Here is a 19,556-nt window from a genome sequence, read left to right on the forward strand (position 1 = left end):
CCTCTATTTCTACTTCTGACTTATTTTCTAAATTGGCATAATTGTGTTGAATCATGTACCATTTTTGTTTCCATATTATTTTATGTGTTTTGTTTCTATATTATTTCATGAATTTCGATGTCACTAATTGGAATAAGATTTTTATTCTTATTCTATTTCGCTAAGATATTTTGTTTAATTCCTGGGTATTTTCATTCTTTGATCTCATCGTTGGATTTTCAATTCTGCGTTGGATTTTCAATCTTTGTTTCTGTTCGTCTTTGAAGTTTGTATGGTTCTTCGAATAATTTTTGTCATCATTTGCTATCTTACTTCGACTTCACACTCTCGTTACACGAGTATAGGTAGAATACTTTGTTTCTAATATGTGTGAATTTTGTACATTTCCTTAGGTAGGTCTAGCATCGAGAATCTTAGAGATTCTCACTTTTAGGTACATCAACTTCGTCTAGTTTGCATGGTGGTTATTAAATTTCCTTTCGTATATCACTAATATGTGTATCAATTTTAGTTTCAGATTATTCGCAGGGACATCGAGGGAGTACGCCACAACCGCCGAGGGGCATTTAATTCTAAGTCGATTAGATTTAAGCTTCGTCGCGAATCTTAAAATTAACGTCGAAGATTTCTTTATTGTACATATGTCCGCGTTCTACCAAGCAATTATTAAACAAGTAGCTTCCTCTCTCGTTCCCTCGTTCCTAGCTTCGGTCACCGCTGTTTCATCGATTGAAACATGTGATCGGCCGTGTATCTGGTCCGAAAGATCTAATCGCCTTCCCTTGGTAAGCTTGATTGAGGGAAAACGGCACTTCGCTGGAAGGTGTGGAGTTTCCGTATTCTGCGGAAACGCATACCTTCCAGCGGAAGTCGACTCTGTCTCAGGTACTCTCTCTTTGTCAGACAGCCTAAGTCGGGTCCTTCGGGCTCCCGGCGGGGTGCGTTGGAGAAATGGAGACCTCGATTCGGAGTTGCAGTTCTCTGTTTTCTTGTTGAGATCGAGTTAGCAAGGGCAGTAGGTTCGATCCTCGGATCAGCTACACGGTTCAGCATCGCGTCGCGTCGCGTATCCCACGATTTAGCTTCATCCCTCTTTTTAACCACATAATTGCTTGGTACAACTAAGTCAAGGAACTTTGTTTCCTTCTATCGTCCGAATTTTAGCTTCAACTTGACCAGACTTGAGCTTCGACGTTAATTTTAAGTCCCTATTGTATGCGTCTCCCGATATTGCCAAGTAATTATTTAACAAGTAGCTTCTCTCGACTCGTTCACTCGTTTCTTGCTTCGATCACCGCTGTTTCGTCGAACGAAACATGTGATCGGCCGTCCAGTTTGTCCGAAAGATCTGGTCGCCTGCCAATGACAGATCGATTTCTAGAAATAGAAATCAATCTACCAAGGGTAGTGTCGATTCGATCCGAAGATCTGCTGCACGGTTCAGCATCGCGTCGCGTCGCGTATCCCACAATTTAGCTTCACTCCTTTTCTTAATAAAATAATTACTTGGTACAACTAAACTAGAAGATCGAAGGAGCATTGCTTCCTTCTATCTCTCTAGTTTAGTAACCTAGCTTGTAAGAATGTAAAAGGGAGATCGATGGAACTTTGATTCCATCTATCTCCCTTCGGGTCTCCACTCGCAGCAACCTCCTCGTGGTGAGACCTGGTAATCGGTGTTACCCACGATAAAAAAGCTTTTCTATCGTAGGTAACACCGAGCTAATGGCTGCGAATTTAGAATTGTTTCTTGATATATAAGAGAAAATTATACTGCCTAAAGTTTTGCAAAATCTAAGAGTGTATGCATGAATTACTCTTCCAAGGGAACATATCCAAGTGCCGAACGTCGATTTAGTGAAAAGCGACTGACACTTCGGTATGTCAGTAACATGAACTCGTTCTTTGCCTTAATAGTTATTGTCAGAGTGAATCATTTGCAAGTTATGTATGTACAATCTCGCGTATCAAATGGTATGCATTCACTAATTACAAACTATTTTTGCTGAAAGGAAAACGAATACGATTTACTCTGAGCATATTCGGTAAATTTATTTAACTAGTGCGCTAACAAGAAAGTATCAAAATATTTTTAAGTTATACTTTCTTGCATTGGTATGGACGTGTTCTATTTTTGATACACAGTTACACGTAAGATGTAATGTTGAAACTCTGGGTACAAATAGTTGCATCTTATTTTTAATAAAAATGCAGGTGCACGTGTTCGATGGAATTGAGTCTTTTGACAATGGAACCTTTTGTTCAAAGAGTCTGGGTACTGTAGAAAACTTCCTTGTCTGTGCAGCAATGATTCATAGAATTTACCATTGGATGGTTATAATACCATTTTACCATAAGAGGTCGCGCGAAACCCATTGGTTTTACCATGTCGGTATTTCAGTTCGTACGATACCAATTTCTGTAAGATGCATAAGTCTATTCTACAACTCCTTTGTGTTATTATATAAGAAATATGTATGAAATACACCCTATTATGCGCGAAATATATTTCAGTAACAGCATGACGTAGTTTGTCTATTTTCTGTGCATGTATTACTTTAAATATATCTCGTTTCGTTTTGAGAATGACTTTCGGACACATATGTATACTTTACATCTGCGAATGCGTCTTATTTTCTGTACGAATTGAAACAGAAGAAGGACAACTTGCAAAATTTCGTGACATTTTTGCTGATTGATATTTGTAAATTAAAAAATACATAAACAAACCTCGATTAGACTAATTTCTTTATTTATCATTCGTTAAACTGTCCTTGATAACGTATTCGCCGATACAGGCCATAACATTAACTCCACTTGACTCTCTTTATACATATTCAAAGTCCAAGTTGCAGACAAAGTTCAAACAATATAGTTTCGCGAATAAAACGTCGCGTACCGATTATTAATCGTCGATATTTCTTTTCGATATAATGGGATGCAAATTGTCGCAACTATTCATCGAAATTATCATCTGATAAAAAATTACAAACTATTTCGTAACAAAGATGGCAGTCATTTTATTAGAACGCTTCGAGCTGTTCTATTTAGTGTAAATTTAAGAATCACGATGATCCATTCTTTCATTATGAACATATTTAATTGTAATAACACAAAATGGAGTTGTTCACCAGTTGGCCCATTAGCTCAGTTGGTTAGAGCGTCGTGCTAATAACGCGAAGGTCGCGGGTTCGATCCCCTCATGGGCCAAATTTTTTTAAATGTTCAATTAACATATTTACACGAATAATTATATATTTATCGTTTATTTTATTTTCCTCGTCGCGCGTTCAAGCATCGAAACAAGATACGAAATACGTCAACTACGACTTTATTAAACCATATCAAATTTCACGCGTCGACACTACTTCCTCTTTAATTTACCACTTAATGATCATCAATCCCACAAAAATGTACACGTGAACATGATACATACTATATCTCCCTTGTTACAACGATAAGATAATAATTCTATGAGATATCCACGTGCGTGTCGAATTCGTAAATATATCAATCGAAAACATTTCGAGGGCTTAAACAAACCACCCCCAAGTTTAACAATAAAATAAGAGCTTTTCACTTTTTATGAAATGCTTCCTAATTATTTCTTTGCAACTTTCAAAATAATCCTCAAACAATCTACAGACAGCAACGTTTCAACGAGATATTTCTCACTCGAGATTATTCGATGCCAAGCACGAAAACATATAGATCAATTTTAAAACGAAACACCCACGGAGATTTATACCAATTGCTATTAATCTTATTTATAATCTTTTATCTTATACAGGGTGTTCGGTCACCCCTGGGAAAAATTTCAATGAGGGATTCTAAAGGCCAAAATAAGACGAAAATCTTGATGGAGGCCTCGTTAAAAAGTTATTAACAATTAAATTCAAACATTTCAATACGTTCTGGAAAAATTATTTTCGGTTGCGGGGGTCAATTACAATCATTTTTGGTGAATAGACATACCACCGAAATCCTACCCACTCTCTAGAAAAAAATTCGAGAATGTGTGAAATTTTTCGACGGGAAAAAAAATTTCAAATCGTTTTGGAAAAATTATTTTTAGTTGCAGGAGTCAATTGCAAGCATTTTTGGTCAACAGACATACCCCCGAAATCCTACTCAGTTTCGAGAAAAAAATTCCTTACCAAAAATCTAATTTGGTGCCCTTTTCGACGAAAAAAAAATTTCAAATCGTTCTAAAAAAATTATTTTCAGTTGCGGGGGTCAATTACAATCATTTTTGGTGAATAGACATACCCCCGAAATCTTGCGCATTTTCGAGAAAAAAATTCAGTACTGGCGGAACTTTTAACGTTAATAACTTTTTAGCGAAGCTTCCATCGACAAATTGATATTCTTGATTTTCGTCTTATTTTGGCCTCTAGAATCCCCTATTAAAATTTTTCCCAGGGGTGGCCGAACACTCTGTATATAATCTTATTTATAACAATTTCTTCCAATTGCTAATAGTAGCATAGATTTTCAGCGATAACGTTTTCGTCGTGTACGTGTGTATGTGGTAAAAATGCGGCAAAATAAATTCGCCACGATTCCACGGGAATTTCCTACGGTTCAGGGGCGTACATTCCGTGGAGCGTAACCCCCCCTTGGATGGGGGAAAGGGTAGCGAGTGTTTTGCGCTTGCCCTTCGCTACGCGCGTGGTGTGTGTGTCCCTATGCAGTTAAAGGGGTATTACACCACCACGTTCTCGGAACCTATCGATCTGCCCGCAAGCTGAGCTTTCTTTGGTCAAAGCTGACGTCACGGGTGGCCGTTGATAGGCGGGATTCGTCCGTGAACGGCCGCCATTGGTTGTCGAGCCGGTATAAACGGTGCTTTCGCGGTAACCTGTTCCAGTTGTGTTGTTATCCACTCACAGTACACTTGGTAAGTACGTTTCTCTCAGTATTGTTTCCCTTTGTTGCTTCGATTGCCCGCCCATTCTGTTTCCCATTAATTCAAGAATTTTCTCTTCGACGAGTTCGTTAAAAAATATTTTTCTTTATCGGCTAGCGTTTGGCCTATTTTAAAAATCTTCGCCGTCGATTTCGTAATCCAGTGTTATCGTGCAAGATTACTTTGATTTATTCATTTCGACGAAAGTTCTTAAATATTCCATGCAGTCTACGAAGAAATCGAACTGGCGAGCGGCTCGGGTTGCTCACTTCCGGTTAAATCGCGAGTCGTTTGCGTCGAAATCGCGTGACAGATATGTTATAATTCGTAGCTCGGTCGTATTTACGTATTTCTATTTCTAAGTTAACAATTTCGAGCGACCGCAGAGTTTGGTGCAATGCATATGCGCGAATAGTCAAATTGGCCACATCGATTCGTTAAACCCGCACTGGTTACCGCAGTTGTTAATTCTATAAGAAATATTTGTCGTTCGAGGACACGCATCGAGGAGCAATCAGGTCGAGGTTCACGATGGAACATTGAGAAAGAAACAAAGGAATCGGTGTTACAAATCGCAAGAATATGACCCAAATGATTATTATTTCGAGTTTGAAAGTGTTCGAAACGATATACGAACTCGTTTCATCCACACTATAGCTATCGTGTCCGCGTCAAGGATAATCAATATTGTACTCGCACCTTTTCACTGTATTCTCGTGCGCAAGGATATGGCAGGAACTGCGCCTTTTCAAGGCATTCCTGGGTTCGTTAGAAAGCAAGACAAAATCCTCGAGGATCGTATGCAATCTTAAGATAGTCATTTGCGAGCAACAAGCGCGAAAAATATTTTTTAAACAAGAAATTTCGAAGCGAAGAGATCCTCGGAAAATGTCACTCCTCGAGAATGTAAATCGAAGTCAAATCAGTTGAAAATTGAAACGTTATAAATAATAAGACTTTGTGCACGAAATTTCCACATTCTCCAATCGATGGCACGAGCGTAGGTGGAATTAAACTTTGTATATAATGGAATTGACAACCGACGGTTACAGCAAGCGGTTCTCAATGTCCACAATTCTAACTTTCGATGTGTCACTTAACATACAATCGTTCACGATCTAGAAATAAACGCTAACTATTTATGCACGTCTGAATTTTCATTATTCGTTCACACTAGCAAACACCAAAACTACCAAAGTAAATTTTTAAAAAACCATAATTTTCTACAAGAGAATGAACATTTCTATGATTAATCGTTTAAAAATGAAAAATTAATTTAATTATAATTGTCGGTAGTTCTAGCGTTAAATAAATATAAATGCAAGATAGTGACCTTTGAGCTAACAAAAAAACGTGCAATTTAAAATTGAGTTTCCTAGAATGGACGGAAACAAAACTGCGGTTTTGCCCCCCACCACGTTACAGCGGAGCTACGGAGTGGTGGGGGGAGGGCATGAGTGGGGGGAAAAGCCGCCAGTTCGGTGTCCCTGGATTATTCGATAAGATAATACGGAGCTCTCGCTGGCCGTTCTCCAATATTTTCTCTACGAGTTCTATTTTCGCGACCACGGTCGCCTAAGTTCGGCTGCCCACGCGTAACCGACGCGAAACGTCAGACGCAGCAGTGTGCATCGATTGCATAAATGTTCAACGTGGGAAACGGATCGCCTTGCGCGCGATAATCCTCCGAGACTAAACACAATTTGACCGCCACGCGATAATCTTCGATACTCCTATAACAATTAACTTCGTTTGTTGGTAAATAATCGACGAACGTGTGTGTGCGCGATCGATGACATTAACTAGATCATTGGACTTTGACGAGAATTAGCGAACGACGATTTTGAATATAATTTTTTCCCCCTTTTTTTTACAGAAGAATAGTATGTATAAAGTACTTCACAATCAAGACATCAAACACGAGTGTTCGCGGTCTGGGGGACTGCATGCGTATCCTGATCACTTCAGGGAACCTAAAAAGCTCCACCTCTAAATCAGCCGTTCGCTAAATGATCATCTAAAGGTTCCTGTCCTCCGGTAGGACACTGTATATAGTGTACATATCGCTTTTCTAACAAAGGATCTCGCTCAGATAATCCGAGCAAGCTCGAAGGATCGTACACAAGTCACGCGGGGATCCGAAGGAGTCGAGAATACACGAAACGTTTGCATTATACTCCCCCGCACGCAACACCCTACAAGCACCCGGCGTACCGCGCAACCGTTAAACAACAAAGAACAGAAAATGAGCACGAAGGCGCCAACCGACTCCTGGGTCAAGTTTCTCACTGCAGGCACCGCTGCCTGCATCGCTGATTTAGCTACGTTTCCATTGGACACAGCAAAAGTCAGAATGCAGGTGAGCAGTAAAACTATATAAAAGTATTATTCTACTGCAAATATGAATTTAATACATTTAATAGTAACAGTTAGGTACCTATTGTAACCAGAAGCTGTTATCATACATAGTGATTGCTCTATGCAAATGCAATAATCCATGTGACATGTGAAATGTAGCTTATTTATAAACATTTAACAGTGATTTACTTATTGTAAATTGTTATTGTGCATAGTGACTGCTCGATGCAAATACATCTTTCTATGTGACTTTCTTCATCTTACTGTCTATGGAATCTACCGCATTTGTAAACATTTAATAATGACAGTTATCTATTATAAGCAGCTACTTTGTGCATAGAGCGATCACACATTTTTCCATGTGACTTTCTCATTCTTACTGTCTATGGAATCTACCGCATTTGTAAACATTTAATAGTGACATTGTTCATCTCTGTGGAATATAAAAGAATTCGCAATTTTCAGATTGCTGGAGAAACACGTCCACTGCTGGTGGCATCGGTGGACGGTTCCATGCTAGCAATGAGAAACTCGCAACCAGGATTATGGAGGACCGTAGAGAACATCGTCAGACTCGAGGGAACAAGGTACGTTATTTAAAATCCTAACGTAATTTAAGTGAAACAAAAGGGTACGTAAAACCATGCTGATACGATTGTATATAGATAATTGCGTACGGTACAACCGAAACTCGAATCGACGACGATTCGAATCGCGAGGATTAAATTTAAATTCCGTGCTCGCCGATCACGCAGGGCCATTTTAACAAATTGCAATTTGATCGCAATTTACTCTCTCTGGCAAAAGATTTTTGGTAGTATGCAATTTCTGTCGTTGGCGCCGTGAACGGTTGCTCGCTAACTACTCTGGCTGATCGACGCCTCCGTCATTGTCGTGCTCTAAAAAAACGATCTAATTATACTTGCGGGGAGCCTGGCCGCGCGTCACGCTAACGTACATTTTTGCTCGTACCTGATCGAAACGATTAAACAATTGTAATTACTAATAAAATCCATGTTCCGACGAGCTCGATTAATTAGGATCACTCGTCTCGCTCGAGCATTGACAACGGCAGAGGGAGATCGACTGGCATAATCACGGTAATGGATTTTCGCGATATAGAAGCCTGATAAATCCGCTGACGCACCGACAAACTAATTACTTTTCGGATTAGTATTGTTCCTTTAACCTACGCTTACACTGGATTTACCTTTTCCTTTCTTAGCTTCGGTACGATCTATGCAGCGAGTGCCATCGACTATTCGTTCGACTAATTCTTACTAGCGTTAGGATCACGTATTTTAAGTCACTAGACTGCTGATATTAATTTTAATTCTCAAAGAATAACAGAATGCACTTGGCATATTATACTTAGGGGTTGATACAACCCTCTACAAATCCCCCATTTAATTAATTCTACAAAAATATTAATTTTCATAAATATATCCGCAGTCTAGCTATCACGGAATTGGATTTAAAACTATAAAACGCTACTTCTGCTTCTTTGAATACGCTTTCTTCCTGTGAGATGAACGAACACGAGTCTATGGCGCTCCTCGTCGTCTACCTTATTGTTTCTTTTCTCTCTCTTGCACGCGCGAGGTGTCTTTCCCACCTTGCGTGCAACCTCAACCGCGATACCCGGATAACTGTTAACTATTTCTAAATCGTTCGCTGGTTTGAATTTGAACGCAAGGGAAGACGCCCCGCGACACCTGAAGAACTGTCTCCCCCTCCGAGAAACTCTATTTTTATTTCCGTTCGATTCTCATTTACTTCTGTTTTATTTTGCCTTTGCTCAGTTACAGTTTCTTTACTTTTCCGTTCACGATTACTGGTTGCGCTTTCGCCGCGAATTCGATGTGTATCATAACCGTGTCCAGCTCTCTCGGCCCAAGCTCTCTCCCAGTTAACTCAAATTGGCCCTCCGAGCCATTCTCTCTTTTGCCTTTGGAAGAGACGCCTAGCTTCTCGTTAAAGAAAATAAATCTTTGAATACTGGAGGAAAAAGGGAGAGAGACAGATCATTGATCGAGCATCGGTAAAGTCAATTTAAACGAAGGGGAGGAAATTAGAGAGGGAAACAGAGAGAGAAACAGAGAGAGAAAAAAAAAAAAAATCGAAAAGAATGTTTAAAAAAAAAAAAAAAAAAATATATATCCTGGGATACGTTTGAGGGTAAATTGTGAGGGCGGTGAGCTTGAGCGAGGGTGGTTACAGGAGCCTGTACGGAGGTCTGTCCGCGGGACTCCAGAGACAGATGTGTTTCGCCAGCATACGGTTGGGCCTCTACGACACGGTGAAGTCACACTACGCTGGAATCATCGACGGTACATCCAACAAACTCCTAACTTTTTGATTACGTAATTCTTACGATAACAATCGAGTAGAGATACGCGGTGCAATGCGCCCACACACGCCCGTCTCTCTGTGTTACACGAATGAGTATACACACGCGTAAGTAACAGCTGGTGGTACAATAATCCACCGACCCCCGCCGGCCACCACGTGGCGTATTTCGACGAGGAGGAAGCTTCTCTCGCAAGCTACCGCGTCGAGCTGTCTCCGCGCGAATCGTAACGCAGCGTTTTCTTTTTCTTTTTACTTAATCTCGTTTTTCCTGGTCGTATCTGCGACCCGAGTGTCGAATATGTTTCGAGGAAGCGAACGAGGAAGTCCTCGGAATCGTCCTGCGAATTGGACGAGTCGTGTGATCTCTACAGAGAGAGAATATCTATATTTTTTTCATTTTTTTTTTTTAATTTCATAGTGGGGGGATTGAATACTGTTGTCAAAAGAATCCTAGGATTTCTTTTCCTCGTTAATATGATTTTAATTGAAAGCTACTATACTTTTTAATGAGCTCGCGTGGAACTGTCCAGATGCAACGATCGCGAATGTTTCGAGTTTCTGATCTCCGACGCCGCATGTTAACTTCCTCGACCGATAACAATTTCTCTCGCATACTCGCTAAAAATTGAGGTACCCTCGATCAACGGAAGCGTCTCAATTCGCCACTACCTTAATCAACGATACGATCATTTGCATTTTAATTTTTCCCTGATTCGTTGATCTAGGGTACGTCTACTTAAATCGGTTTGTGCAGCCATATTGTATGATCTCTCGCAGTAGCGGCGCGTAAAGTTCGTTTAAAAGCATCGACATGTACGCGTACTTATGATTGTAATCAGTAAGCTTAATAAACGGTGATTAACCCGCGCAGAGCGCGATCTGTTCCCCCACCCTGCATCCCCTGTTTACGATTTAAGAGTTACAAGAACAAAAATACGCATTTTTCGAACAAAGATTAAACCCCGCTACGACGACGGATTTTCACCGTTTACTTTTGTATTGCCAGGTAATAACAGAAGCGGCGTGTCGAAGAATATAACCGTGCGCGTCGCCGCTGGAATTACGACGGGCGCCATGGCGGTGCTTCTTGCTCAACCGACCGACGTTGTCAAGGTTCGACTGCAGGCCGGAAATAATGGACGATCGTCGGTGAGGTACAGCTCGACCTTACAAGCGTACAAGAATATCGCTGCTGTAGAAGGGGCCCGGGGCCTCTGGAAAGGTAATCCTCCTCTTCTCAACCCTGCAATCCATACGAATCAATTAATATAAATGCACTTGTACCGTGCTTATATCGAATAGAGGAACAGAGGGGTCACTCGAGCGCTTGCGAGAGAGTCAAGAGCGTCGAGAGCGTGGCCCTCTAGCGGCGAGTACAAGAGGTGACAGACTACTTATACTAATATTGTTTAGGAACCGTTCCAAACATCTCAAGAAACGCGATCGTCAACGTGGCGGAGGTGGTTTGCTACGACATCATCAAAGACTTCATCCTGGAGTCCGGCTTCCTCCGCGACGGGATTCCTTGCTACGTGACGGCCGCCATGGCGGCAGGGCTGTGCACCACCCTGGCTGCGAGTCCTGTGGACGTGGTGAAGACCCGCTACATGAACAGCGCGCCCGGCGAGTACAAGGGTGTCAAAGACTGCACTGTTCGTATGCTGATGAAGGAAGGCCCATCCGCGTTTTACAAGGGCTTCGTGCCCAGCTTCACGCGGCTGGTGTCCTGGAACATCGTCCTCTGGATCACCTACGAGCAGTTCAATAAATACGCGAGGAAGAACGCCGACAAGTGAATCGACAACAACCGCAGCTTCTCTCGCGGGTTTATATTTAAATCGCGATACTTAGGGATGGGAGGATGTCCGTGTAATGTTTAGAATTTTCGAATAGAGCCTGCCGTTGTTCGCCCGATCTTTACAATATCTAATATTTAAGCAGAGATTACGTCGATTTATTATTACTTTCTTATACGCAGCCTAAAATCGTGCTTTTCTACCTTGAAAACGCATCCACATTGCAATGATTGCAAAAGCGTGTGTAAACTTTTCCATAGAAGTGCTTTTGAGACTAGACTTAGACCTTTCTACTATTCCCGATATTGATATTAGCGCAAGAGAATTGAAATTTCGTTGATCGTACCGGGTAGTTTAATAGCAAACAACGGCAGACCGATTCTCCCATCCGTCGTTGTACCTCCATTTTGTTTTCCGTAGTTTGCGAACGCGCGTGCACTCGACACACGAAACTATTAATTAAAATTAACTGCTTGTCATTCGGTAACGAGAACGGAGTAAATATTGTCCGTCAAAAATTTCTTTAAGACATTGGATATAATTGTAATCGACTAAAGGACACGAGGATCGTCGATCCAGAGAGTGCACGTACGATCGAGGAAGTCTTAGGAATCTCTCGATAATCCATAACGAAACATTTCGACTATGTAAGTCGGCTTTAGACGCAACATTGGTAGGATAATAGAAACAGAAAGAGTTTCCCAAATTATATATACATATACATATATATATACACAAAAATTCGCGCGCATTATGAAGCACAGACAGACAATAAGATTCCAAGAATTTATTTCGACGTCTTCGCGAAGTTCCGTCGACAAGAGGCACACGCGTATCGTATGTTACAATGATTTATATTTCTCTAGACTCCGATCATGACTCTTTGACGTTGCATATAGAATCAACGAGGATCCTTCGCTGCTTATGATCGCAATTGTCTCTTTGCGTTACGCGGAAACGTCGGATACATAATTATTTGATTGCTACATTCGTTATAGATCAACGCGGGCGGATAAATTACCAGTCTCTCGTTTCGGGTCAATTAATATTGTACAGGGCACAATTTTTATCAAATCTCGATCAAATAACTTGTAGTCTGTTTTTTAAAGCTATGTTTACCATCTACTGATGTACGTTTCACATTAAAGAGCAATTCTTATCTTATTATTCCGACTGTGTTGTCTTTTGTTCATTTACACGTTGTTCGTTAACGATTTAGTCTGTTGCTTTCTCGTTCAGCCGCCATTTCGATCATCATTGAATCCACACAGTCTACCGAACAGTATTAGTTGACATTGTTGTATCTGTCGTTGATCGACATTCGTTGACTACGATGTTTCTAACAAGAAACGTCTTCTTGCCGACTTCTCAACTTAATTTTAGAACGATAGTATTACTTTCTAAATACTCGAAGCCACGCTCCCACCTGTACTTTAATTCAAACTTAAGATATAAAGTTTTAAATAAATAAAATAGTAGGCCGTGTTACTCGTGTGAATTTTTTCCGTGGGAACGTGGCTTGATCTATAGATCTCCGTTTCACCGAATACACTTTCGAAACATACGGAATAAGATTAATCGAGTATTCTAGAATTGAACACCGGGATACCCGCTTAATGTAAAGCGATATGTTTCAGCGTGTTCGACGGTAGGTCGCACGTCGAACTACCTTTTATCAAGTTCTTGAGAAAATACACAACGTCGACCGAGCATTTCTACCACTTACTTAAATTTCAAACGTTTTTAACCTTAGAGAATGTCCACAACATTCCGCCTGTTAATATTATTCTCAATTATTATTTTTAGTTAGATGTCTTGGCACGAGCTTCGATTTTATGCACCAAATTTTAATCTGAATTGTAAGAGCTTGTTTTTGAACGACGCATAGCGATTGAAAAATTTTTATTTCCCAGAAAGTACAGAAACGAATCAAGCTCATAGTTAAGCAATTTTAAGACTTGTACATACTTTGTTGTGTCGCTTAACGAAGCTTCTGGTTTTGTTATAGAATAATTATTTCGACTCTTAAGGCGACGAATGAGATTACAAAACACCCAGATCCTGCGAACAAGGTTCTAAAATACTGGCCTCGGAGTACCTTTTACAGCCGTATGAATTTCTGAAATTTGAGATTTAAAATAACGACAGGCGACGCGATTTCATTTTCGAGACGTATACAAATAGGAGCTTCTGTTCTAAGTAGCGTGTATCTTCGTAGGTATTACTTAAAATTTGTTACGAGTTTTAAATAAAAATTCTTCAAAGTGTACAGAACGTTCGTTGTACTTTTATTTCATCGGGACCGGAACACGGTCGACCGATCGGCGTTACAAGGGACCTTTGTGTGAACTTTGGAGAACGAATTGCAGCATGGAAGTCGTCGTTCCCGAGATGCAGTCTTTTTAAGTTTCGAAATCAGACTCGTCGGACTCGCAGCTGGACGAAATGTCATCTTTCATGCATACCGATTCCTCAAGGATGCCTTCACCCATGGGAATCCTAAAACAGAACGCGAGATGGTTAGCTGCTGCAAAACTATTAGCATAATTAGTGTTCCCTTCGAGGCTTCGTTGAAAACAAAGTTAACGTCTGAAGAGCTTTCCCAAGTAACATGCTGTTAGTGTTTGGTTTCCAAATTTCTTCTAGTCTGTTTAGATTGGAATTAATTTTCAATACCATGCAAATAAAATGATCGCAAGGGTCAACCTTGCCTTAAATCTACTTAATCGTTTGCTAAATCCCGACGATATGGCACACCGCGGGTTTGTCTTGAATACATTTCGGAATCCTGTTGGAGGATTTCCGGAAAACGCATTTCCGCGGACAGCAGGCCTCCACTAGCAGGGACCTGAGTTCAACAACACTTTGATGAAACGATCTCAACAATTTTGAATGTTTCGTTGTGCACCACTGGTTTACAAAGATTTTTAAAGAAGATTGAGCTATCGTTCGATGATCCAGTAACGTACTTATCGATGCTCCAGTCGTCGCCACACTGGTTCATCATCGACAGAGCCTGGCAGAAGTCTTGCCCGATCGTCTTCAAGTGTTGCGTGTCCAGATGCAAACCGGCCAACGATCCTTGGTCGCATCCGCAGAAGCTGCTCTCCATCGTGTAGCTCCTGCACAAAAACCGACATTAGAGATTGTAAGGGAATTGAAATCACTGTCACGCGAAGGCAGAACGTAGAGATCTTCGAGATCGTTCTTCTGGTACCTGGGAACACCTAGCTGACGCCATATGGCTACCCTGGCGGTGGACTCCTTGTTCCTCTCGACCTTGAACGAGCACAGCGGCAACGCGAACGCCGGGGATATCCTCTGCATCAGGTGCGGCAACATCTGAAACATGGACGCGTTTCACCACGAAGCAAGATCCTCACAAATAAAAAATTAAAATGCAGTAATTAGACGCTCTCAGAGGTTGTAGAAGTAATTTTTTTGATACACAGTTTGCAACACATCGATAATATTAATGAGTTTTGAATGTACTGGACCCGGTTTAGTGTAAATCAGCGAGCGTAGCTAGTTAACAGTCATAGATCGTGCCATGTGAGAAGTGGAGGATCGTAAATTGACATCGATAGATCGCGTTAGATTACCGTTCGTAGCAACGTACCCATTGGCAGTACGTGTAACGCGGACGATCTAAAAATAATACCTAGCCGATCCTCTTTCGTCCCTTACCAAATACTGCACCGGCTGGTCCGGTTTCGCCCTGTCCGCGGCGCTCCAAGAACCCGACCTTGAGCAACCAAAGAGAAACACGTTTTTCCTCCTTGAATGGCCGTGATAGTCGACGAAAACATGGGGAGGTCTTTGTAGGACCCTGGTGCAGTACTCCATCAGGCCCTTTGTGTGGTAGATCACTGGATGAAGCACCTGATTCGGGTTGCTCCATCGTCTGTTGAGGTCCTCGTTCGTTAGCCCATATCGATTACTGTAATCAATAAAATACACAGTTCAGTATATGTTCGTGACTCGACTGAGATAGGGTAGATTATTTATTTATATTATTCGTTATCGAATAGCAGAATTACGGCCCGAGGTTTCTTTCTATGGCGGCCGTATAGCGCTAAATCAATTTCTCGGAAGCACAGTTTTAGAATTCCCCTGCGGTTTGCACGTCGATGCTGCTGCACGTTGAGGCTCGTCAGGTTGCACTCGAGAAGGAGAAAGGCCTTGTCAGAGATCGTCTTCATTTAAGGATTCAGCCACGGTTAGAAGGACGTTTCCGGCGGCCGGAAGTCAGTCCGGAGGAAGTGACGCCTCCGCGTCGCGCATAGCTAATGGTGGGGCACTTGTGGACCCCTTGGCAATACCCGGAGACACCGCCGCCTCGTTTCTACCTGTCGTCCGACATTGTTTCAAGATGTACACGGTGCCCCATACTTGGAATACCAAGTATGGCTAACGATTTTTCATTCCTTCAAACTCTTACGTTGTTAATTACGATTTTATTTTGCTGTAAACAACAATTTCACTCTCGAAAAATGGCACCTGGAGGAAACAGTATAGAGAAATTGGAATTTATCACCTTGGCGTGAACTTTTCAACCGATCTACCGATTTCTTTCACCTTTCAAATTTCAATTTCGTCACTATAAACAAGAATTTACCTGGAAGGAAACAGTATGGAAATTGGAGTTTGTGGCCTTGGTGTGAACTTTTCTACCTATCTACCGATTTCTTTTCCTTTTCAAAGCAACTTTCCACGATTTCGTCACTATAAACAAGAATTTGAGTCCCAAATCACAAAATGGTACCTGTAGAAAACAGTATGCAAATTCTAGTTTATGTCTTTGGCGAACTTTTCTACCGATCTACCGATTTCTTTCCCCTTTCAAAGTAGCTATCGCTTCAAACTACGTTCTAACGATTTCCTCACTATAAACAAGAATCTACAATATGGAAACTGCACTTTAAATCTATGGTGAATTTTTCTACCGATCTCGACCAATTTCTTTCCCCTTCCAAAGTGGCCATTGCTTCAAACTCTAACATTCTAACGATTTCCTCACTATAAACAAGAATCTACAATATGGAAACTGCACTTTAAATCTATGGTGAATTTTTCTACCGATCTCGACCGATTTCTTTCCCCTTCCAAAGTGGCCATTGCTTCAAACTCTAACATTCTAACGATTTCCTCGCTATAAGCAAGAATCTACAGTATGGAAACTGCTTTTCAAATTTATGCTGAATTTTTTTACCGATCGACGATTTCTTTTTCCCAAGCTTCTCAAAAATTTTACGAAAGGCAATAGAGAGTGAAAAATAATTGTGACCGGTTACGGAAGCTCGAGAGAAGTCGCTCGATGTGAGATTAACAATCGTTACACGCGTAACCGCGGACAGGAGTCGTCGATCGTTCATCCGATCGAGACATCGTCCACGTAATACAAACATTAGCAATTTGACGCCTCGTAATCGCTTCCGGTCTTTAAGACGGTTCGAGACGACGCGTGACACGTCCAAGATAGCGTCGTAACGATCGGTATCTCGCGTTCGGGGACAGATGGCGGGGAATAATAAGAATAATGGCGGCCCGGTGACGGTGCACCTGCAAATAATGGTACGTCGCGGACGTTTACTCGTAGAAATCGTCGTAAAGGACGAGTCATCGGGCATAATAGATTTCGTCCGGCCGGGAATAAGCGCGACGGGCAAAAAAACCGGCAAACAGCGCGTTAAAACTAAATCGAATCGCGGCTCCACAGGGTAAATGCGTACCGGAATGATAATAAAATTGCGCAAAAATTGTGAAGTTATAAAACAGATCCTATCATTGGGATTATCCACTAACCCAATGCATCTGCAAAAATTCTATTAGATGCAAGAAAACGTCAAGCGATCGATGTGTAAATGAGAATCGATTGAATAATCTGCGACGTTCGAGACAAAACGAAGAACGTCGCGTTTTATATTTGAGAACGACAATGAAGCGATTGTACGAGCTGCTTCTTTGCCGTTTTATTGGCCACCCGATGTAATGGGCAACATCAGTCTGTTCGTGCCAGCAGCGCGATGTCAATGACTTGAACGGAGGAGCCTTGACCGCGAACTTCTCTCACCTCTTGAGAGATCCTGTACAAATTACACTTAACCGACCGCTCAACTCGTACTTGCTGCGTGAGATTTTCAAAGGTACCGCCTTCGTGCAACGGGGGAACGGTAAAAAAAACCCCCCCCCACCGGTGAATTATTCGGCCGCCCGTTGGATCGCGATTAACGAGCGTCGATCTCGTCAATTTATTATTTAATCGGCCAGTAAATCACGGAGGAAACGTTCATTGTCATTTCGATCTCATCGTTGGTTTTCTTTTTGAACGATACTAAACGTCCAAGAATTCTAGGGTGATGCTACGGGCCCCGATGTATTGCATGGATTAAATGAAAAGTGTCCCCCGTTGTATTGCACGGATCATATTAGACACTTTCTTGGTTTCACTCTCAGGAAGAAGTTGGAATATTTTCTATGTTTTGAATAAGTTTTGATTTCCAGAATGACGTAAGGCTTGTTCATGAACTAACGGTTCTCCGAATCCCTACAATTTCATAATCGACGTCTTGTGAATTCCGTTTAAATGGTCGAAAGATTGTTAATGCCGTTACGCATAATTTTCGTGGCTCGCCTATCTCGTTTGTCCTCCTGTCCCCGTGGTTCGTGCAATCTTGAAGAGAGCATGGGTACTCTGGATCGCGGTGCTTCTGAGAACGGTGGAAAGACGGAGGAAGCAGAAAAATTCGCGAGTCGTTCTTACAATCGTAAAGCGAAATCCTTGGGCACCTTGGGAACGCTCATTTCTTCGTCGTTTTCCACGTATCACGCATTTCTTCCGTGAACTTTACCCAGCGACTCGGTTCTATCTTTTATTTCATCTCTTCTCTTTTTCTGAGAGCAATTATAACTCTGGTCGCTTCCCACGCTCGCCGCCAGAGGGCCACGCTCGACTCGTTCCTTTCTCGCAAGTGCCTATATTGTACACTCGACGTCGAATGTCCCTAGGATGACAGATTTTTGCGAACTGGGTGACATTTCTCAATTATATTATAATTTGTTAAGTTTGCAACTATTTTAGGCACTAATTTGGCTCATTTTAGTGTGTTAGACGACGCTGGGCAATTTTCAATGCCTCTTTTCAGGGCCCCTCTGTATTCTATCTCGTTCGAAAAGGGTATCGGTCCTATTGTCGTCCTAAAAAGAACAGATTCCTTTCGTAAATGCCTCGTGAATACAAAAACGCGTCGATTTTAATACTTGCGACGAGTCAAATTACAATCTGAATGTTAGTTAACCCATTTAATAAACATCCCCCGAAATCCAGTGACCCGAAATCGTCTACAATTGATCCTACACGGTGGTCCCAAAGTTTTTCATCGCGTCAGGGGTCGTAAATCCGAGAAAAAAAGGTCTCCCCCTCGATTCTCGACTAATTGCAGAGCCTCTGGAGGCTAATAAAGTGTTATACGGTAACGGAGGAATCCGCGTAGCATGAGGGACACGCGAATCAGCGGCGAGCGTTAAATTTGTCGCGGTGTATCGGCTTTTAAACGTGCAAATTACCCCGATGCACCTTCGTGTAGCTCCCGCGGTTATCTCGAATGTCCCCTTCGCGCGTATCAGTGGGCCGGTTTTAAGATCCCCGGTCGTTCGTCGAGTTTGCACGGGCGCGGGCGGCAACAGGAGCAACCCGACGGGAGCATGAGAGGTATCTTTATAGCGTCAGCGATAGGAAAGGACCCGAGTGACATTCGTTCTGGACCGCTGAAGGGCTAACCGCGCATTAGAATACTCGTGACCAGTCTCGATTTGCATTCCTTCGCGAAACCAAGGCCTCGAGAGGGGCCCGTTTTTTAGGGCCCCGGTGGAACAGGGCGAATGGAATTCATTTGCCCGGCTTCTTTAGCGCCCCGAAGCCCTTTCGAAGTCCTTTATCCACGGCAACGAAACGAGAATGGCTTTTTACTGTAATAACGTTTCGTTAAATCGCGACAAAAAGGATCGCAAATCAATTCCGGATAGGTTATTCGCTGAGATTCGTTTAACGAAGAGTGGAAATACCCGTAAAAAATACGAGTGATTTATGTGACTCATTGTGTTCGAGCCCTATGGTACGGCCGTGAAATAAATGGGTACTC

At 41.9% G+C, this 19,556-nt stretch overlaps 2 protein-coding genes and 1 non-coding gene across 9 annotated transcripts in view; 2 read left to right on the forward strand and 1 right to left on the reverse strand.

Moving 5' to 3' along the window:
- The first annotated feature begins 3,136 nt into the window (after nucleotides 1–3,136).
- Trnai-aau (transfer RNA isoleucine (anticodon AAU)) lies at nucleotides 3,137–3,210 on the forward strand. The gene has a single exon. It is a non-coding gene; the product is annotated as a tRNA-Ile (tRNA).
- A 1,559-nt stretch (nucleotides 3,211–4,769) lies between these two features.
- On the forward strand, nucleotides 4,770–12,583 carry LOC143349084 (dicarboxylate carrier UCP2). 2 transcript variants are annotated; one of them, XM_076780022.1, is made up of 7 exons: nucleotides 4,770–4,900; nucleotides 6,786–6,946; nucleotides 7,002–7,268; nucleotides 7,733–7,854; nucleotides 9,488–9,597; nucleotides 10,626–10,841; nucleotides 11,033–12,583. In XM_076780022.1, exons 3-7 carry the CDS (start codon nucleotides 7,155–7,157, stop codon nucleotides 11,413–11,415), a joined length of 945 nt encoding a protein of 314 aa, XP_076636137.1. In that variant the 5' UTR covers nucleotides 4,770–4,900; nucleotides 6,786–6,946; nucleotides 7,002–7,154; the 3' UTR covers nucleotides 11,416–12,583. The 2 variants fall into 2 exon arrangements, with proteins under 2 accessions (XP_076636137.1, XP_076636136.1); XM_076780021.1 differs by lacking the exon at nucleotides 4,770–4,900 and adding an exon at nucleotides 6,542–6,667 and having other exon boundaries at nucleotides 6,786–7,268.
- Nucleotides 12,584–13,300: 717 nt separating this feature from the next.
- The window catches only part of LOC143349083 (cytosolic carboxypeptidase 1), a 28,676-nt gene continuing 22,420 nt past the window's right edge, over nucleotides 13,301–19,556 (reverse strand). For 5 of the 6 annotated variants that reach the window (XM_076780016.1, XM_076780017.1, XM_076780012.1 and 2 more), the window contains 5 exons: nucleotides 15,103–15,355; nucleotides 14,633–14,757; nucleotides 14,385–14,537; nucleotides 14,127–14,263; nucleotides 13,301–13,914 (listed from right to left, as the gene is read on the reverse strand). In XM_076780016.1, the coding sequence (XP_076636131.1) occupies nucleotides 14,149–14,263; nucleotides 14,385–14,537; nucleotides 14,633–14,757; nucleotides 15,103–15,355 (646 nt within the window). In that variant the 3' untranslated portion in view covers nucleotides 13,301–13,914; nucleotides 14,127–14,148. The remainder of the gene's footprint in view (nucleotides 13,915–14,126; nucleotides 14,264–14,384; nucleotides 14,538–14,632; nucleotides 14,758–15,102; nucleotides 15,356–19,556) is intronic. The other variant, XM_076780013.1, reaches the window with a different exon arrangement.

This window comes from Colletes latitarsis, chromosome 12 (assembly GCF_051014445.1).
Source record: "Colletes latitarsis isolate SP2378_abdomen chromosome 12, iyColLati1, whole genome shotgun sequence".
In the NCBI taxonomy this organism is placed as follows: Eukaryota; Metazoa; Arthropoda; class Insecta; order Hymenoptera; family Colletidae; genus Colletes; species Colletes latitarsis.

Coding starts and splice junctions, on each gene's coding strand:
- LOC143349084 (XM_076780022.1), top strand. CDS start 7,155: ATGAGCACGAAGGCGCCAACCGACTCCTGGGTCAAGTTTCTCACTGCA. Junction 9,598..10,625: donor CTACGCTGGAATCATCGACG/GTACATCCAACA, acceptor TTGTATTGCCAG/GTAATAACAGAAGCGGCGTG. Junction 10,842..11,032: donor GGCCCGGGGCCTCTGGAAAG/GTAATCCTCCTC, acceptor AATATTGTTTAG/GAACCGTTCCAAACATCTCA.